The 19,557-nt window shown below is 40.8% G+C and overlaps 1 protein-coding gene across 1 annotated transcript; it reads left to right on the forward strand.

Annotated features, from left to right (window-relative positions):
* Positions 1-9,598: 9,598 nt before the first annotated feature.
* Positions 9,599-17,928, forward strand: prrg1 (proline rich Gla (G-carboxyglutamic acid) 1). Its single transcript, XM_080771052.1, has 4 exons — positions 9,599-10,440; positions 11,338-11,412; positions 13,646-13,806; positions 15,422-17,928. Exons 2-4 carry the CDS (start codon positions 11,403-11,405, stop codon positions 15,878-15,880), a joined length of 630 nt encoding a protein of 209 aa, XP_080627178.1. The 5' UTR covers positions 9,599-10,440; positions 11,338-11,402; the 3' UTR covers positions 15,881-17,928.
* The last annotated feature ends 1,629 nt before the right edge of the window (positions 17,929-19,557 follow it).

Below are 19,557 nucleotides of genomic sequence, written 5' to 3' on the forward strand. Positions count from 1 at the left end.
TCAAAAAACATGGGCTATAACCCATCGTTTTTTAATTTTTTAATTTTTTTCAAATCCTCCAAAATGATGAAAAACGGCGTGCTATAGTATGCCGTACGATATGGGCTATAGCCCATGGTCCAAAATGATGAGAAACGAGGCTAACTAATTTTTCCAAAATTTCAAAAAACATGGGCTATAACCCATCGTTTTTTTATTTTTTTCAAATCCTCCAAAATGATGAAAAACGGCGTGCTATAGTATGCCGTACGATATGGGCTATAGCCCATGGTCCAAAATGATGAGAAACGAGGCTAACTTTTTTTTTCAAAATTTCAAAAAACATGGGCTATAACCCATCGTTTTTTAATTTTTTTCAAATCCTCCAAAATGATGAAAAACGGCGTGCTATAGTATGCCGTACGATATGGGCTATAGCCCATGGTCCAAAATGATGAGAAACGAGGCTAACCTTTTTTTTCAAAATTTCAAAAAACATGGGCTATAACCCATCGTTTTTTTATTTTTTATTTTTTTTCAAATCCTCCAAAATGATGAAAAACGGCGTGCTATAGTATGCCGTACGATATGGGCTATAGCCCATGGTCCAAAATGATGAGAAACGAGGCTAACTAATTTTTCCAAAATTTCAAAAAACATGGGCTATAACCCATCGTTTTTTTATTTTCAAATCCTCCAAAATGATGAAAAACGGCGTGCTATAGTATGCCGTACGATATGGGCTATAGCCCATGGTCCAAAATGATGAGAAACGAGGCTAACTTTTTTTTTCAATATTTCAAAAAACATGGGCTATAACCCATCGTTTTTTTTATTTTTTCATTTTTTTCAAATCCTCCAAAATGATGAAAAACGGCGTGCTATAGTATGCCGTACGATATGGGCTATAGCCCATGGTCCAAAATGATGAGAAACGAGGCTAACTAATTTTTCCAAAATTTCAAAAAACATGGGCTATAACCCATCGTTTTTTGTTTTTTTTCAAATGCTCCAAAATGATGAAAAACGGCGTGCTATAGTATGCCGTACGGCGTACGATATGGGCTATAGCCCATACCCACCAGAATGAGAATTTGGGATGGCCAAATATCCAGTTTTGTTACCAATATATCTGTCAACTTCTGCCAAATTTGGCGCTTCCGTCATAAAATGAACGATAGGTTAGCTATGCTGCCTCACTATGGAACGAAAATCATTCCGAGACCATGGGCTATAGTCCATGATCTTGGAATGATTAGTCTATTTTTGCAAATCCTCAAAAATGAAAAACGAGGATTTGAAAAAAAGTTCCATGGACTTCTAATATGGACCCCCAACTGACTGCCGAGTGTGACCGTGGACCACGCCTCTTCACGGAGGCCAATCAAATGTGTGACCGTGGACCATGCCTCTTCACAGGGGCCAATCAAAAGTGTGACCGTGGACCATGCCTCTTCACAGGGGCCAATCAAAAGTGTGACCGTGGACCAGGCCTCTTCACGGGGGCCAAACAAACGTCTGATCGTGGACCCCGGCCTCCTGACAGAGAACGACCATGGATTATTACACCACTACACCATATCTTAATATTCTCATACATTATCCGACAACATTGCTATACCACATTATCTTACACCATTACATTAGTATTGCTAACAGTTGTATTTGCCTGCATCTTCTTCCCCGTCTCTCTTGTATTTCTTTCTATGCTTCTAACTGGAAGAAGCATTTCCTGTCTGTGCAAATACTGCATGTACAATACACTTTTCAGATGGTCGACATTTAGTTTTAAAAAAAGAATACCGGTAGGACTTTGATTTCCTTGAGCTGTACGCCATCAAGATTTTTTTTTTTTTTTAAGTTTAATACTTCACTTTAAGCACAATGAATTGAGAATGTATGAAAGTTTCATTAATTATATTACGGAAGAAACACTTTTACAAAATATTCTAAATACATGGGACGGACCTGTATAGTAAACCCACAAATATTACAGTAAGTCAGTTTTTTTATACTTCTGATGCATCGGTATAGGGCCAAAGTTGTTATGTGGAGAAATGTTTGGGCATTTTGATCAAAGATACAATTCAAAATAGCAGTTGATCTAAGGTCAGAGGTCAAAAGTCAGAACATGAAAGTGAGGCAAGAGGAGACACATTTTATTGCTCACGGTCAAACGGATCATGAGCCATGCCCGTTTAAAGTTAGCATTCTCAGTTGAGTGCTATAGGGCCACCCAGTCTCAGTTGAGTGCTATAGGGCCACCCATATGGACAATGGTTGTGGGTTTCGCATCCTCACCGTTTAGCATTGCCCTCTAGAGGTTGTCACGATTGTCGTGTATCGTTTACTGAAGTCACATGACCAGGAAGCAGGTACCGACAGGTAACAGAAATGTATAGGGACACCAAAGGTGATGTAACAGGATGTTATGATTGAGACCGGCAAGTCGACAGGAGCGGTCATGGCAATAAAGAAACCAGAAAGACAATCTTGTGTATACGATTCAATTCAGTAAGGATATAAGAACACAACACCGATCAGATGGGGTGATCAGAAATCAGGGCCAATCGTCATTCCAAAAATAAAATAAAAACAGGGGGCTACCATATTATTTCGCGAAAACCCGACAGAACGGTTCAGCCAGAACTGCCATTTTTGGTGGAAGGAGAAGAGAAAACCAAGAGTACCTTCGGGCTTGTCCCTAAATAGACTTGTAACCCAACTGTGGAGAGTACAAACGCAGTAAAGAACCTGGGGGTTATCATCTCTGAAAAGGCAACAATGAGCAGAAAATGAACCATGTAAATACAACAAATTGAGGGCACCGCAGGGAGTTGAACCCCATTCTGGTAAACCAGTAGTACCACACCAGTGCCTTAGTTTGTTTTGTTGTAATTTACAGGTCCAAAAGCAATCACATTCATAATAATTTGAATCATAATGGATTATAAATGATAGCCATGATTATGTCTTACAATTGAAATCAAGAAGAAGACTAAGGAAAACTCCTCAGACATAAACTAAGAAAATATTTTATTTTTCCGTGCTCATAAAGAGCTGCAAAGTGCTAAAAGTGAAAAGTGCAGCAGAAAACCTTTGGGTCATAGGCCCATCGTCAATGCCTCGCCTACTGACCGGCATGAATTAAGTTTTAGCTGCAAATGGCAGCATAAATAAATCACATCAATACACACCACATAATGTGATGTGAACTGACACGATGAAGCTTCACTCGCACATTATAAAAGACATACATCACATCAATCCACATCACATACCTAACCCTAGCCCTAACCCTAAATTCATCATGTGATGTGGGGATGACGTGATGAAGCCTTACTCACCAATGTGAAATGATACGAGACATAAACACACATCACATACCGGGCCCGTGTTCATATGTGATGTGGGCTTAGATTAAGCTTTACTCACAAATTAGATCTGATAATATAGCACAAACAATGCTCTTATGACCTAGAGGTTTGCTGCTGGACTTCTCACTTCAAGCACTTGGAGCGCTTTATGAACATGAACAAAACAAAAAGATTCTTGGTCTCCGCCCAAGCAGTTGGCCTTAGGTTTGTGGCCAGTTTTTCTAGCCAGTTGTCCCACATTTCTATTTTAAAATCTACATGTTTTCAAAAGAATTGCCCACATTTAAATATACATTACAATTTATGCGATTTGTGGACGATTGACAAATTATACGAGGTGCAAATTATGCAATGGCAGAAGCATTCTTTGGACCCCAGTATTTGTCAGCAATACAGCAACACTATGAACATGAGAACACAACATACATACAACACTGAGGATGACATTAGAACACAAGAGCAATGAACAGAGTGCATGGCGTGCAACGAGCTATCCGCAATTTGTGAAATAATCACATAAATGCACATCACATACCAGCCTGTGTTCATATCTGATGTGAACTGACGTGATGGCGCTTTACCGGCAAATGACACAACGCAAATGACGTGAAACGATACAGCTCCAATCAAATGATTAGAAACTGTATGAGAGACACGACCCGACACACGCACCACATACACTAGTGAAGAACTAGTGATAGATAGGAAAGAAGGAAAGAAAGAAATTACTTATGAAAAATAAAGCAAAATGCGATTAAAAACGCTGAGACCAGAAAAAACAATAACTTTATTAAAGCAAAGAATAGAAGAGAAGATGAAAGGTCGGGGTAGAAACCGTGCATGTTCGATACTAATAGGTTATATTCAATAATGGATGATCTTTGCATCGTGAGCTTGTAGATCAGCTATTTGCTACTTTAGTGTGTGACACTGTAGCATGACCAAGTAAGGAAATTAATTTACAAAAGGTTGAACTATGGAGATACAAGGTTTCTGCCCGACATCAAAAGATAATAAACTACGCCCACTTACCTTCAATATCAGCACTAAACAAAACAAACTAACCAACGAAGAAAATCTGCCATAATTTTCTTCCTGTTAGTTTGGACAGATCTACAGCATAGAAGGCTGTAAACAGTGTTAAGCAGGCTACATGCTACCATAATGATACCGGAAATAAGTCACATGACGCCACATCACATTTTGTACACACAGTCCACTAGTGAAGAACTAGGGCAATAGATTGGCAAGTAAATAAATAAAACACTTTTTTTTATTAAAAGAGAAAGGAAATAGAAATTCTAATAACTCGACACAGAAAACAGCACAGAAAGACTACAACAGAACATACATAATGTGATGTGACGTGACGTGACAGCTTTACCCGTAAATTATGTTAAACAATACATAAATCACATTGCGGCATGTGATGTAGAGTTATTATACACAAATTACGTGAAACGATACACGGTGCGAATGACAACCTATGGTATGGTAGCATGTAGCATGTAGCCCACTTACACAAGCATCAGGAATCAAAAGGTTCATTACTAACCTTCACTGCCAACAGCACCCAGGAGTGGCAACAGCACTGTACCTTCAATACCGACGTCGCCTTGTCAGCTTCACGTTCTGAAATGACAAGAAAAATATATATATTTTAGTTGTCGGCCTACAGGATGACATTTTGGAAGTCATAACAGTCACTGAAAGCTCTGTCACCAATATCTTACTTTATTATTGTCGCAAATTGTGATTAAAGCTGCTATAAGCAATAATGTCAATTTTAATGATTTTTATTTCATTCAGCAATGAGTAAAACACTCCCAAAAAGGATTTAGTCTGAGATACATCTAGGGGCCACAATCTGCAGTCAAAGATGTTCCTAGAAGCTTTGTCATTGGTCAGAGAAAAACAAAAAGTAATCTATAAATTGGGTGCTTTTCTGAAAAATGTTCTTCCACTGTACAAATAGGGAAAGCCTTCCGATATGACTATGTATATCGTGTAATCTGTAATGTATTGTATACTTCCGATTGTATACTTTTATGAATCTGTGCTCCAAACCATGTGATCATGGTCGTGAGTTAAATAAATGAGAAAAAAAAAAGAACCCGGTCAAAATGACTGACCAATCAGGAAGTAGACAGGCAAATCAACCAATGACAAAGCTAGGAACATCTTTGAATGCAGATTGTGGCCCCAAGAGGCAAGATGTGTCAGAGACAAATATTGTTTTACCCATTGCTGGCAGTCTGAATACCAAAAAATAAAAAAGTAATTACATTTGACATATTGCTTATAGCAGCTTTAATGATTCAACCCATTAAACGGCGACTTCACCCCTTTTGCAACCAGAGCTTATTTTAATGATGTTTGGGAGACAAGAAACACTTTCCTGGGTTTTTTATGTGGGTAATCGTCGTTTTTAGATATGTAGTATTTCAAAAGTGTCCATGGGCTCCATGATGTCATGGACACTGGGCTCACTTCCTCCCTAGACTACATGTTGTCTCAGTAAGACCCCCCTATGCACAAGGAGCAGTGCACCAAAGCATTATGGGAATTGTAGTCTGGGTAGGAAGTGTCCATGAAATCATGGACACATTGAAATACTAAAAACACATAAAAACCTCAGTAAGGTTTTTCACCCAAACATATGTAAAATCATATGTATGACAATGAATGGTCAACTTGACATGTAATGGTGACACAGCCCTTGTTTCTACTACAGCCACATGTAATCCAGGTACATACCGTGGCGGGGCTTCCGTCGCTCGGTTGAAGATAGCCGGTATTAATAGAGCCGCGTAGGTTGTATGGCACAATACGTCCCGAGCACCGTACGCCTCGTAATCTCAGGGAGCGTTCGTTGACACCGTTATACGTTTCAGCTCAGCCGAGTAGACACTCTATTATCAATACCAGCCATCTCCTGATGACCCCATCCAAGGTCACATGATTAACCTGTAAGACATAAATAAAAACAACATTACTCTTCATCCAGATTTCATATAATATTAAAAGGATATTTCACTATTATATATTTCACTCGTCTACTCAGGCTTATGTGAACACTGCAGACAGCTTTTAAGTTGCTTGATTCAGTATTTAGATATTCGATATTCATTTTAGCTTTTTAGCATTTTAACTTAAAAACTGTCTGTAGTGTTCACATAAACCCGAGTAGATAATACAATGACAAAAAGTTTGTTTTTTAAAGTGAATTGTCCCTTTAAGATATTGGTAAAAAAAATCTAAACTTCAAAATCTACATTATATAACTTGAGTCAAAGTAAAAAGGTTGGCATCAAAATGTACTTAAACATTTCAAATGGGACAATCTGCATACTTGGTCATTTTGAACAGAAAAAAACCTTTTGAAAATAGCAGATCTAAAAGCTCACAATGTGTCACATCACATTCACAATGCATTGTGAGCTTGTAGATCAGCCATTTTCAAATGGCCAAAATATGGCTGTAGTGGTAAATCAAAGACAAGACACAAGACAGACAAGACAATGCTTTTTTGTTGTGATCAAGGCCCAAGGCCTCAGTCACACATAAGCATATGTTCTGGGCTCTGCCTGTGTTTGATTGCCCCCCAAAATCAAACACAAATGTTTGGTCAAAGCATGTGCCTCCCATTGGAAATGCATTGGGGCGGCCATTAAACAGACAAGACAAATGTTATTTTTGTGTGATCGAGGCCCAAGGCCTCAGTCACAAACATATGTTCTGTGCTCTGCCTGTGTTTGATGGCCACCTCAATGCTTTTCCAATGGAAGTCAAATAGTTTGACCAAACATTTGTGTTTGATGGAGGGGGGGGGGGCAATCAAACACAAGTGTTCGGTCAAACCATGTGCCTCCCATTGGAAAAGCATTGAGGCGGCCAGCAAACACAGGCAGGGCAACAGAACATGTGTTCTTCATGTGTGAATGAGGCCTAAAAGGACAAACATTGCTGACATTGTTGTCTATTTAGTGTCACAATAAACAACAGTCTTATAAATACTCTGTTTAAACAATAAACAGTCCTATAAATCCTCTTAATGTCTAAACAACAACAGTGCTCAAGGATAAAACCGTGTTTCTCAAACAAACGCTTCTTACCTTGGACCAAATAGCTCTGCTCACAGACAGTTGCTGGTAAACAACATGGCCGCTCCTATTTAAATCCAAAGCCCCGCCCACTGGATCCGGTCACCTGTTCAACTAGTCCGTCCGTCATTGGTCCGTTGGTCAAAGTGATTTGTGTTTGGATCATCCACTGTTGATGTAACAGCTGTGTGCACCACACACACACACACACACACACACACACACACACACACACACGCAATTTTACAATATTAATAGGTCTTTGTTAAGTCTATCTATTACGACAGCAGGTGTAATGCATTCAGAAGTGTATAGTCTTGGAGTCAACCCCACGCTGTCATTGAATGAACGCCATAAGCTCAATGGCATGAAAGAGTCCTTCCGCACAAGTGATTAGATTGCTCTTAGGGTAGTACATTAGCAGATATTCAGTGACTCAGACAAATGGGGAGCCGTTAACGGCTTGGTACAATACTGTGACTCATTAATACAGACTAGTTTAAAAAGCAGGTGGCTTGCGCACATCCAGTTCCTGGCTGGTGCTGGACTAAAGGTAAATACATGAATGAAGAAAGAAGTCCGCACACAGGCTCTGCTCCATTGGTGTTTTGTTTTATTTAAAACACCATTAGTTAAGGCACAACGTACGTTTCATCAGGTGATTCCTCACCTGATGAAGGCCATTCACTGCACACACACTTTAAACACAAACTACATTTTTCACACAGGACAAGCTCCCAGATAATAAAAAAGTGAAAAAAGACTGCCAGTATGTTTGTGTTTTTGTGAGCTGAGAAAAATGTTGTGTGTGCAAACTGTGCATCCGTGTAGGTATGCGTGCATATATTTGTACTACAAGTCAACTGTCCCTAGTGGCAAAGTCTTTCAAAGCATCACTGATGATTACAGATCACAATCAATTGAGGCCCTCTGGGGTACGCACACAAACGCACACGTGCTTGTCTGTGGCTCTCTCTCAGCAGAGAGAGACAGACAGACAAAGAAAGACAGATAAGATTGTCCCTGGTCGACCACACAACACAAAGCAGTGTAACACAATATAGCTGTCCAAGTTGTTAGGAGTGACCAGTGTGCCTGTCTGTTGTGGTTTCTTCTGCAGTGGACAGAGACCCACTCATGCAAGCATGCAGGGGTGTGGATAGAAATGCTGTGCTCACGGACAACAGGCTACCATAATATTTGAGGGGCACTGAAAACACTTTCATGACAGTTTATCTATGAGTACTCGTCAATACAATTGATATGTTTATTTTTAAATGTGTAGCAGGGCTATATTATGAATTGACTACGTCATGCTCACAAATAGGAGTGAGGGACCCTACCATAGCATAGCATTAACCAGAATACTGTATGCTGGACAACTGGGTAACTGACCAAAGTAATATTGATTGTAAGTATTTATTAACAGTTTGCAGTAGCCTACATTTCAAGCACAACTGTGAGTGGACTACACCAGCTTTGCACTTGTTTACAAGAGGGTCCACCGTTTTCAATTCATCATAACATTAGAGACCTATGAAATATACACTTCTATATAGCCAAAAACAGGAAATCATCATACAGGAGGTAAAAATATATACAGTGAAGGGAAAGAAAGGGTGGGTGGGGGATTCAGATTTTACGGGGGCCAGTTTCGAATTTCAGCCGTGCACATTTTTGTGGCATAGGAGCTAAATTAATTTAGTCCTTTGTTTGTGCCGAATCTTAATACAAGCAGATCGCAAATTTCAATTTGATCAATGGGCTGTCAATGGAGGGTATTGTTGCAAATTGCGGCTAACACACACACATGCACACGCACGCACACACACACACACACACACACACACACACACACACACGCACGCACACACGCGCACACACACACACACACACACACACACACACACACACACACACACACACACACACACACACACACACACACACACAGCAAGAAGGTCTTGAGTTTGAACCTGACTGCAATCTTTTTGTGTGGAGTTTGCATATTCACCCCATGAACATGGGGTTCCTTTGTGTCCTAGCACCCTTAACGCTGGCCTAGTTTACTGAGGTTACATTTAGGAATACCAGGCAGAAACCGTTCCACTACTTCGGATTGACACCTGAGGCGACTGTGTTTTGAGGCGAGCGTTCTGGTATTAGTTTCTCCTCCACCTGCATCAGCGAGAGGTCAGTGTTGGTGGGAGACCACCTTGTGGCCCCAAACTCATACCCCCCCCAGCTCAGGCGCAGGTGGTCCGAACATGAGGGTCCACTGAGGTCAGCTCACTGCAGCTCTCTACTTAAGATGTTATTGGGGTGCACTGTGCATGTTATGACCACAAGGCCTGGGGCCGATAGAGGTCCCAGTCCTCAAGGATGACTAAAGGCTCATTCATAGTCTGGATTTTCGGTGGTGAGGTGACCACCGGACTACAATATGACGTCACGAGCCGCGGTGAAGAGCAAACCACCTCCACCGTTCCAGCCCTTCTCTCTGTTTTTACTCACCACCGCTCAACGTTATTTCAGCTCCGGTGGTCAGCTCACCACCGGAGCGATCGTCACCTCACCACCGAAAATCCAGACTATGTATGAGCCTTTATTTGAATCTAAATGAATAAATACAAGGCTACACTACAAACATATATATTTACTATTGCACATTTAGTTGTATTTTGCTCTGTTGTAGACAGCACGTGTTGCAAATAGTAAATGCACAAATTAAGAAGTTTGAATATATATTTAAATACATAAAAAATTGAATTTGCACAGATTCTATTTGTTTGGCATTACCACACGTAACCACCATGATGGATATAGGATACAGTGGGTGGGTGGGTCGGTCTAATCTCCGGACTGTCCCTTTAAAATAGGAAAATGGGCTGCTATGCAGGCTGTTGTGCGCGTGCGTAGCCATATTTTCGACAACAGAGACTGTAAAGGGAGCGTTTTGGCACAGCTGGGTTACAAATCAGGTAAATAAAGTTTCTATCTGTTGCCGTAAATTGGTAAACACATCAGAGTGTTATACACATTATTGTCGGCGCTCGTATGTATATTGAACTGCTCACATGGGCGCTTTGCTTTGTGTTAGTGAATAGGCAAAGCGGCCACTGATCCCGATACAAATAAATCTCGCTTGTCAGCAACTGTATCTAATCGACCCCTATGCTATGCCGCTCCTCTCTCCTCTCGGTCGCCCATCATGAAATTCGGACAACAAATGCCGCTGTGCTATGACTATGATGATCACGGTCAAATCATTATTTACGCGCGCTTCGTTCGTGTCGTGTCAGTGTGTTTCTCCATCTCTCTATGTGTGTCCAGCCTGTCTAACGGGCGGCGAAAGATGGGGCTTTGTATTAGTGACATGTCTTGCAGTTGCTGCCTGGTCCGTTTATTTCTGTCACAGGCTAGCAGCAGCACCATTCCTGGAACCAGCGTCATGAGCGCCACTCACTGACTCGCGGATGTTACAGACTACAGTTAAATTCCTTTCGAACCATTGTAGCCTCAGATTTGAGTGTATAGACCCGGATGCACATCAACACACAACAGGACTTTATTTAATGTCACGACGTCGTTCATATAGCTATTTATTATGCCACACGCTGTTTCGGTTTTAAATGCCTCTGATAGAATTATAGGTGTGGTGTGTGTGTGTGTGTGTGTGTGTGTGTGTGTGTGAGTGCGTGTGTGTGCGTGTGTGTGTGTGTGTCTGTTTTTGAAGTTGAGTTTCCCCCAGTTTGTGCATCTACTTCTATTTGTGTTCAAGAATTTATTGTTAATGTTAGAGCTATGGACCAGAGCAAATCTAAACACAAATAAATATGTTAAATGTGTGTGTGTTGTTGTACATGTGTTGGGAACAGGAGTAGAAGACTAGCAGAGTGTGTCTTTCTACAGACAAATCTCTCCCAACAGACCCGCAGGAATCATGGGGGGTGGTAAGTTTGTTCACACTACAGTAGTTTACATGCAGTACATGTTTAAGCTGCGGGCTAGTATCGACACACGTTTTAATGAGTCACACATTTCCTGCTAAAAATTCTCATTGCCTTTTGATCCTGGTGAAATGAAATATTGTTGGAAATTTCTTCCACAAACCAGGATGTAGATCTTTTTGTTTTTTAAAACACTTTTCTTGGGACACAGCTGGCATTCTTTTTGACAGGAAGTCCTAGTTTTCCTGCTTTGTGTACATTGTTTCCTGATGTGCGTTTGTGTTGTCCAAACACGGCCCTATAATTGAGTCACGGGATGTTCTCTGTACACTGTAAAAACGTACCAATTTGTAACTGAGTGTACAAATTTGTACCGTCTTAGAGTTAAATTGCTGTGGACTTTTCTGAAGCCTGTTGAATGCTTCCTCCCTCCCTCTATTGGATTTGTGTTCTTGCCCCCCTGCCTGCATTTGCTCTTATGGTTGATATTTGGAACAGAGGGCTGCTCTGTCTGTCGCTGCCTCTTCATTCCTCTAGCTTCTCTTATCCTTCCCAGGGATGGACGTTCCTTAATCAAAGGAGCTTTTGTTTTATCCAAAAATGCAGTTTAGTGGGCAGCGCTCAGCTCTCCTCAGATGGCTTTGTTTCAGTCCCCTCCTCTCTCTCTCTCACCCTTTCCTTTCTTTATTTGCCTCATTTGTAATATTTTTCTCGCCCTTTCCCCCATTTACCTTGCCTCTTTCTTCCAGTATTCTTTCTTAGGATTACTTAATTTCTTAGCCTCTTTCTCCATGCACTGTAGTACTGTACCCTCCCCCTTATCACAATGCCTCTCTGACTCACAACATTCCTATTTTCTTCACCCTCTGTCTCCCCCTCTTCAATTCATTCCTTCGCCCCCTGTACCCCATCTTCAATACTCTCATTCCCTCACCCCATCCTCCCCTCTTCAATACTCTCATTCCCTCACCCCATCCTCCACTCTTCAATACTCTCATTAACTAACCCTCTGATTTCCCCCCTCTTCAGAACTCTCATTCCCTCATCTCTGTCTTTCTGCCTCTTACTCACTTCCCCAAATTCACTTTGTCTGGTTCTCTCCCTCTTCTTTGTCATCTTCTTCCTCATTTATTCACTCTTCATTTTTTCTTCTTTTTTTTAACCTTATTTCCACACTCACTTGCAAGGGTTATACATTCGCAAAGGACCATGACCAAGGTGATCTAGCATTTAACCCATTGATTAGGGCTGTGTCCGAAATCACTCCCTAGGGCCTAGTCTATAATGCACTATACTGTGCACTAGAGTGATTACGCCATTTTGTACTAGTGGTGTGTACACTAGTAATAATGATTATACCCTATATAGTGGACAAAATGTACCCTCATATCGGCACTAGGTGTTTTGTGCTGAAAGAAATGTCTGAAATACGTTTTAATTTAAAATTTGCAGACTATGTTTAATCATCACCCTAGTCTCTCTCTCCTTTACTTATAGTCATCCACCAATTTTCTCTCTTCTGTCTCTCATAGGGACCCTTATGGTCACTCGTGGACATGTTCCCATACCATGTTTTCCTTTCTAATACCTGAACTTGGGTATCAGTCAATACTGTCTGTAAACAGAATTTTTGCCTGCAGTATGCCCAAAATATGCCTGGTTTAAAGTGTTATACAGTTGCTACTAAGTACTAACTAACAAACCCTGCATTGATGTGATATGATTGTGTATGGCCTGGTTCTGAATCCTACAGATGCAGAGAATATACACAGAGAATTAATGACATTTTGACAATTACGTTCTGCTAGCTCTAACATTACACTCGTGACTCTCCTCTAGCAAAGCATGTATTGTTGTTTGCCGGTGTAGCGTAAAGGAGCAATCGTCAGATGATAAATTATGCTGTATTGGATTGGTGCATAGACAATTGTACTTTACTTGCAGATACCTGATCCAGCATTTGAAGCTGTATCTGCAATTCCAATATATCCAGGGTTCGGTTACCATAATAACCCTGGCATTGCTATTTGACAAATTTGTCAAGATTTTTCTATTTCTTTTTCAATTAAAAAACAGCAAAAGTATTTTTGCTATGTTTGACGAAACATACAGGGCCAAGGTTGTTAAGGAAATGCACCTCATCTGTTTTCTCTCCCTTTTCTTTTACACAAATCAAACCCTAGGTATCATCACAACCAATCACTCATCTCTTCTCCTCCTCTACCCTACTTTCCAGTGTTCCTGTCGGCGGATGAAGCCCATGCGGTACTGAAAAGGCTGCCCAGGGCCTACTCCCTGCTGGAGGAGATAAAGCAGGGCAACATCGAGAGGGAGTGTCGCGAGGAGGTCTGCAACTACGAGGAGGCGCACGAGGCCTTCGAGGACCACGAGAAGACGGTGAGAGGATCCTTACACTAGTGCTTCTCAAACTATTTCATGCCAAGGACACCCATGTGTATATGACTGCGGACCCACTTCTGAAAATATTTTTTACCAGTGACATAAGAGAAAATTTGTGTTAAAAAAAATAAGAAAAAAGTACCAAATAGGGTTTAAGTGATTGAGTAACTGATTTGATGCCAATTCTGTTGGGGACCCCCTTTGAATCCCCTCATGGACACCTGGGTGTCCCCGAACCCCACTTTGAGGACCACTCACAATCATTTTATCAATACACAATAATCTATTGGGCTTTTTAGAGTTAGCACTTGTACAGAGCTGGTTTGTGTGCCAGGGGAAAGTATAGGAGGGGAGAGTGGGTCTGTCATTACTGTTTATAAGGGAGTGTTTACCGTTATGGGAGAGGCATTTGAGAACACCTGCCACACCTATTTGTTCACCCGTCTAGTCTGATAAACCGCTTAACAAAAGTGTGTCTGTATACTCAATAGTGAAATCCTACTCCCAAGTGTATTTGCTTCTGGAATGTGGCTGTTATTCAGGAAGCGATTATCATCAGCAGGAAGAAAAGCTGAGTGCATGCTTTGGAGGGAGGCATAACGCTAAAACGATTGTGAGCCTTTGGAGAGCACAATCATGTGGATGGACATGCATAATCATGTGGGAGGGTCATTGTTTAGCCATTGTTTTTCACAACATTCTCAACATTCTGCACTATGAAATTTGGCTTTGACATTATATTAAACAAGTTCAAAGTAGTCAACACATCCAAAAACCTTTTGAAGAAGGCAAGTGCTGCACCCAAAATGGAAGGCACAAAATAAAGTATATACACTTATATGCATGTCCCTTATTTCACTGGTTCTCAACGTGGGGCCCTTGAGGAGATATGTGTTTTCATCTCAGTGTACAATGGAACCAACTGGTCCCGTAATGGTCCATTTGGTTCCATTTGTACAGTCACAGAGATTGGACCCCAAACTACACTGTAAAAGCCTATTGATAAAAATCATATCTGTGGTGTAATGCATGTCAAACTGGGGGTCCTTGAAAATGTAATGTTTGAAAATCAGTGTTCTACTGTTGGATATACCTTAATGTAATTTAAGAGGAAACTAGAGAACAGCTGTATAAAAGCAAATTCCATAGTCAGTTTGGCTCATTAACGGGTCTATTTAATTATGTTTCATAATGCCATGTATTGAACATGCCTGCTGTACTGTTAAGGACACCCTTAACAGCCTTCACCCTTTTTGCAAAAAAATATGTTAATGACATTTAGAAGATTTAGATCACTTTCCTGGGGGTCTGTGTGTGTAAAGTCCAGGAAGTAAGTGAGCCCAGTGTCCATGACATCAGAGACACTGGGCTCACTGCTCAAATCTAAAACCACATATTACACAAAAAGACCCCCAGGAAAGTGTTCTAAATTTTCTAATCATTAACATATATTTCTTTTGAAAAAAGGGTGAAGTTTCCCTTTAAAGCTTAGGTGTTTAAAATGGTATAGTGAAAACAGCCAGTAGAGGGCAACAGAGGGAGGTTACATTCAGACTGGTAAAAAAAAAATGTGAACATTTGACATCTTTCTTTTTCTTCTGATTGGCTACAGAGACGTTTCTGGGAGGAGTATGTGCGGGAGAGCAGTCCAAGTAGAGGGCTAGAGTCGGTGGTGGGCGGAGTTCACTCGCTCTACTTGATCCTGCCGCTGCTATTGGTCGTGTTGCTCATTGCGGCGGTAGCCATCACTGTGTGGCGCTGCCACACCCGCAAGCGCTCAGAGCGCAGCCGTGGTATGGGGCACTCACACCATGACCCAAACCTAGCTGTGGTCTCTATGGACCAGTGGGGAAGGGAGTACCACCTTGGTGACCAATCAAGTAGCCACAGTAGTCCAGCCTATCCGGGCTCAGAGGTCACATCGGGAAGAGGAAGTGCTGGAAACCCACCGCCATCTTACGACGAGGCTGTGGGCCATGCAGATGTCCACATAGAGACAGAGCCTCCTCCAAAGTACGAGGACATTGTCAACACCAACACTACCAGTGTCAACCTTGGCTTGGGGAAGTAAGTTTCCAAGCCGGTCTCAATGGCCCAATCCCAAAGAAGATTCTGGACTCGGAATTTAGACTTCCCACGTAACTTACTGAGTTAGATGTGCACAAATAATAACGAAAAAGGGACATACTTCTGACATCACTAGGGACATTAAGTGCATTACTCAGTTATGGAGCACCATGTTTTGGGGGACAATACAAAAAACGTTGGTTTAACACAATGAGGCAATGTAAATAATTTAACAAATGCAAGGATGGCATATTGAGAGAGAAAAAAAGCAAGGTCTGTACCTGTGAATGAGCTACACAAGTTCATCAGTTAAAGTTATTTTTAAATGCTCAACAAGTAAAATGTACAGTCAGAACAGAAGATGTTGTAGATTGGGATGTATCCTGGTCTAGATAGTCTAACGACTTATTTGCGTTCTCAAGTGTTGTCAGAGAGGAAGAGGTGGGTCATTACTGAAAACCATCAGAATGAGAAGATAAAGGACTCAGTCAGCTCAATAGCCTTCAAGTGGCTGTTTTTGAGATGGGAAAATGCTTGGTCCTATGGACTAGAGGAAAGCATGTCTGCAAGTCCAGGAACCTAGGGTGGACTTTGGGATTGGGCCATCCTGACAAATTCCCTCACCTCCACTAAAACCTCATCACTAATAATGCCATCATCCTGGTATCACCATTCACCAGCCCCCTCACTAATTCCATAAACCATTAACTATTTTAATGGACTAGAGTCAATTTCTGCTGGAGCCAGCGCTGTTGAAACTTGCACTAACCACTCATCATGGAAGTAGAATGATGTTTGGGATGGAGCCAAACCAACACACCGTGACCTAATCCATCAAGTTGTTTTCCATTCTATCACAGTGTAGCAAATAATTTAAGGCACAAGGCATTGTAATGCCTGCATGTGACATAAAGGAGGAAAACATAACTTATTTTCCTGTTTGCCATAGTTATAAGAAAGGAAAACATTTCTAAATGTGTAGACTATTTTGTTGATTGTTAAAGGCAAGAAACTTCTATTGTGATGAAAATGTATATTTTGTGTATGTGTCCTGTTAGCCTGTATTATGTTCAGCCATGTAACTGGCTTTGTTTGTACACATGGATTTGGTTCTTTCTAGCCCAATGTTGTTTGACGGTCAATACTTGGCTTTGTGCTCATTTACCGGCTCATGTCGGGTGACATTTACTGTGGGCCTCATCATTTTAACAATGTGGAAAATGTAGCCTACCCTTCCCTTGTGATCGCTGTGATCTTAACTACATTTGATAAGCCTTAGGAAATGTATGCTGGGCTATTTTTCACCTATCACATGATTTGAACTCTCCAAGTGAAAGATGCTCAGAAGAGCACTCAAACAGGGCAGTGTTTAGACTTTAGACTGTTTACTATTTTGTTAGGCAGGGCCGTGGAGTGAATTGTGAGCGGAATATGGGACAGAACGCAATGTGGGTGTGAAGCCAATAATGGACAATGCAGTATTAGATATCAACATGGCCAGAAACTGTTTAGCATGTGTAATATATAAAAATGTAAGTGCTGTATGTGTGAGTGCTAATATTTTCTATTGCAGTGAATGCATTGATCACTAATGCAACTATTTTAGGTGGTGAATGAAGGCACTATTTTTTTCTTAAGTTAAGTAATGAATACTAAGGCAGTCTGTTTTGGTCTCCCAGAGCCCTCCTAGACAATAACAATGTTACTACTCTTAATTCTCAATCAATATGAAACACCTCTGAAGACATTAGAGAAACCAAATATATTTGCCTAATATTCATTTGATATTTTTTGAAAATGGTCTCTGTGTACACTACCCACTGAGCACTGATATTTATTTTGATCTCAGCACCAGCTCCTCCGCAATGACCTTGGACTGGACTACTGGTTGGGATGGGGGGGATGTAATGTGTTGTATTGTTTTTTTATTATGCCTTATCAAGCAAACAAAAGTCGAACATCTTTTAACAAAATGTAAGGGAATGTGTTTAAATCAAAATTGGATTTGTGCAAAAGCTTATGTTAATTTGTAATAAAAGGGTTGTAAAAACATTTGTTTCATTTTCTGTACCTGAAATCTGTACTTGAAATAAAATTATCAACATAGTCAAGGCTGAGGAAAAGCAGTGCTTTTGTAAGTAAATTAGATTTACAAAATAATATAATAGCCCTTAACCATATTCTGTACCGGGCGGTAAGTACCATAGTCAGCGCCATTGTAAATACCTTTGTTAGAACCATGGTCAGTTTAGTGAGGTGAAGCTGAATATGCTGGAATGATTCCTCACAGTGAGAATGTAGTGATTCCAGTGAGGAGAGGCAGTTGGCAAGCCACTCCATCTAACCAACTGCCTGTCCTCACTGGAATCGCTCCAGCAGAGGTCAGACAAGAAGCAGCCACGCTGGCTCTCGGAAGGCAAAGATGAGTGAATCTCACCTTCACAAGATAGTCACGGAGACACCACCGCAGCGCATGCTCCACAAGTCCAGGCACCCCTTTGCCACACAAACACATACCCAAGAAATGCTCTGTACAACACCAGCTGACACCTTCAAGGCTTCCTGGGTGAATAGAAGGCAAGACAGGGTTAAATGACTAACTTTAAGACAGAACTAATTAGGGATGCACCAAAAGGGAAATACCGCATATAGGAAACAGTTGGCCGATAACCGAATATCCGAATATAGCCTATATATATTATTTTTTTCCCCTACCAAAGCTACCTGATTTATGGCAAAAGTAATTGTTATGGCAAAACTTAACTTAAATAACAATCACTTATGGGTCCATAAAACTTTTATTCAGCTCTTTTGAATGCATTAATTGCATAGACTATTTGGTGATATTTTCTGCTTATTCAGGCCGAAACCAAATAGGCCGAAAAATATTCGGTGCATCACTAGAACTAATGACTAACTTTAAGTAAGAAGTGCAATACATGTAGGTAAACATATACCGGTAGACTGTTTTAAATTAGTGTGCTTTAGTTCCGTTTAATTAGGTTTAGCTGAGGTGTACTGAGTTAAATGTCTGTTTGTAATGTTTGTCTGTTTCACCCCAAAGACCACTTTGGAAATAGGCTATATCTTGCGCCATCTTACCCCTTATCCATAAACTTCTTAGCCTTTTTTTTACTACGGTATTTTGAAAAATCATTTTAAATACCGGTAGTTGAAATAGCTGATCTACGAATCGATGTAGATCGGCTAGTTGAACTATTTGAAAATGTTTAATAGTAAAAAATGGCAAATAAGTTTAGGGATTCGGGCCAATACATTTTTGAATAGTTAAAATAGCCAATACAACGTGTCGATGTAGAGTGGCTATTTTAACTATTCAAAAATGCTTTTCAAAATAGTAAAAACAAAAAAAGGCAAAGTAGATTAGCATGGACAAAAATAGAGCCCTCTGTGTTATCCTCAGGTATGGTACCCCACCTGGACCCACGGGGCTGTATTTTGCGTGTCTTAAGTACCAGGTCTTATTCCCTAACTTGAGTAAACTAAAGACCTGGAGGCGTGGTCAATGCTCTTTGGCCACTCAGAATAGCCAAATGGCATTGATCACGCCTCCAGGTCTTTAGTTTACTCAAGTTAGGGAATAAGACCTGGTACTTAAGACACGCAAAATACAGCCCACGGTATGCAGTGACAAGTCCTGAGAACCTCTACAGCAGCAGT

The sequence above is a fragment of the Protomyctophum bolini genome, assembly GCF_963924005.1.
Source record: "Protomyctophum bolini genome assembly, chromosome: 8".
NCBI lineage: Eukaryota > Metazoa > Chordata > Actinopteri > Myctophiformes > Myctophidae > Protomyctophum > Protomyctophum bolini.

Bases quoted from the DNA above. Each gene is read 5' to 3' on its own strand.
- prrg1 (XM_080771052.1), top strand. The intron at 13,807-15,421 runs GTGAGAGGATCC...GATTGGCTACAG, and splicing joins TCGAGGACCACGAGAAGACG to AGACGTTTCTGGGAGGAGTA.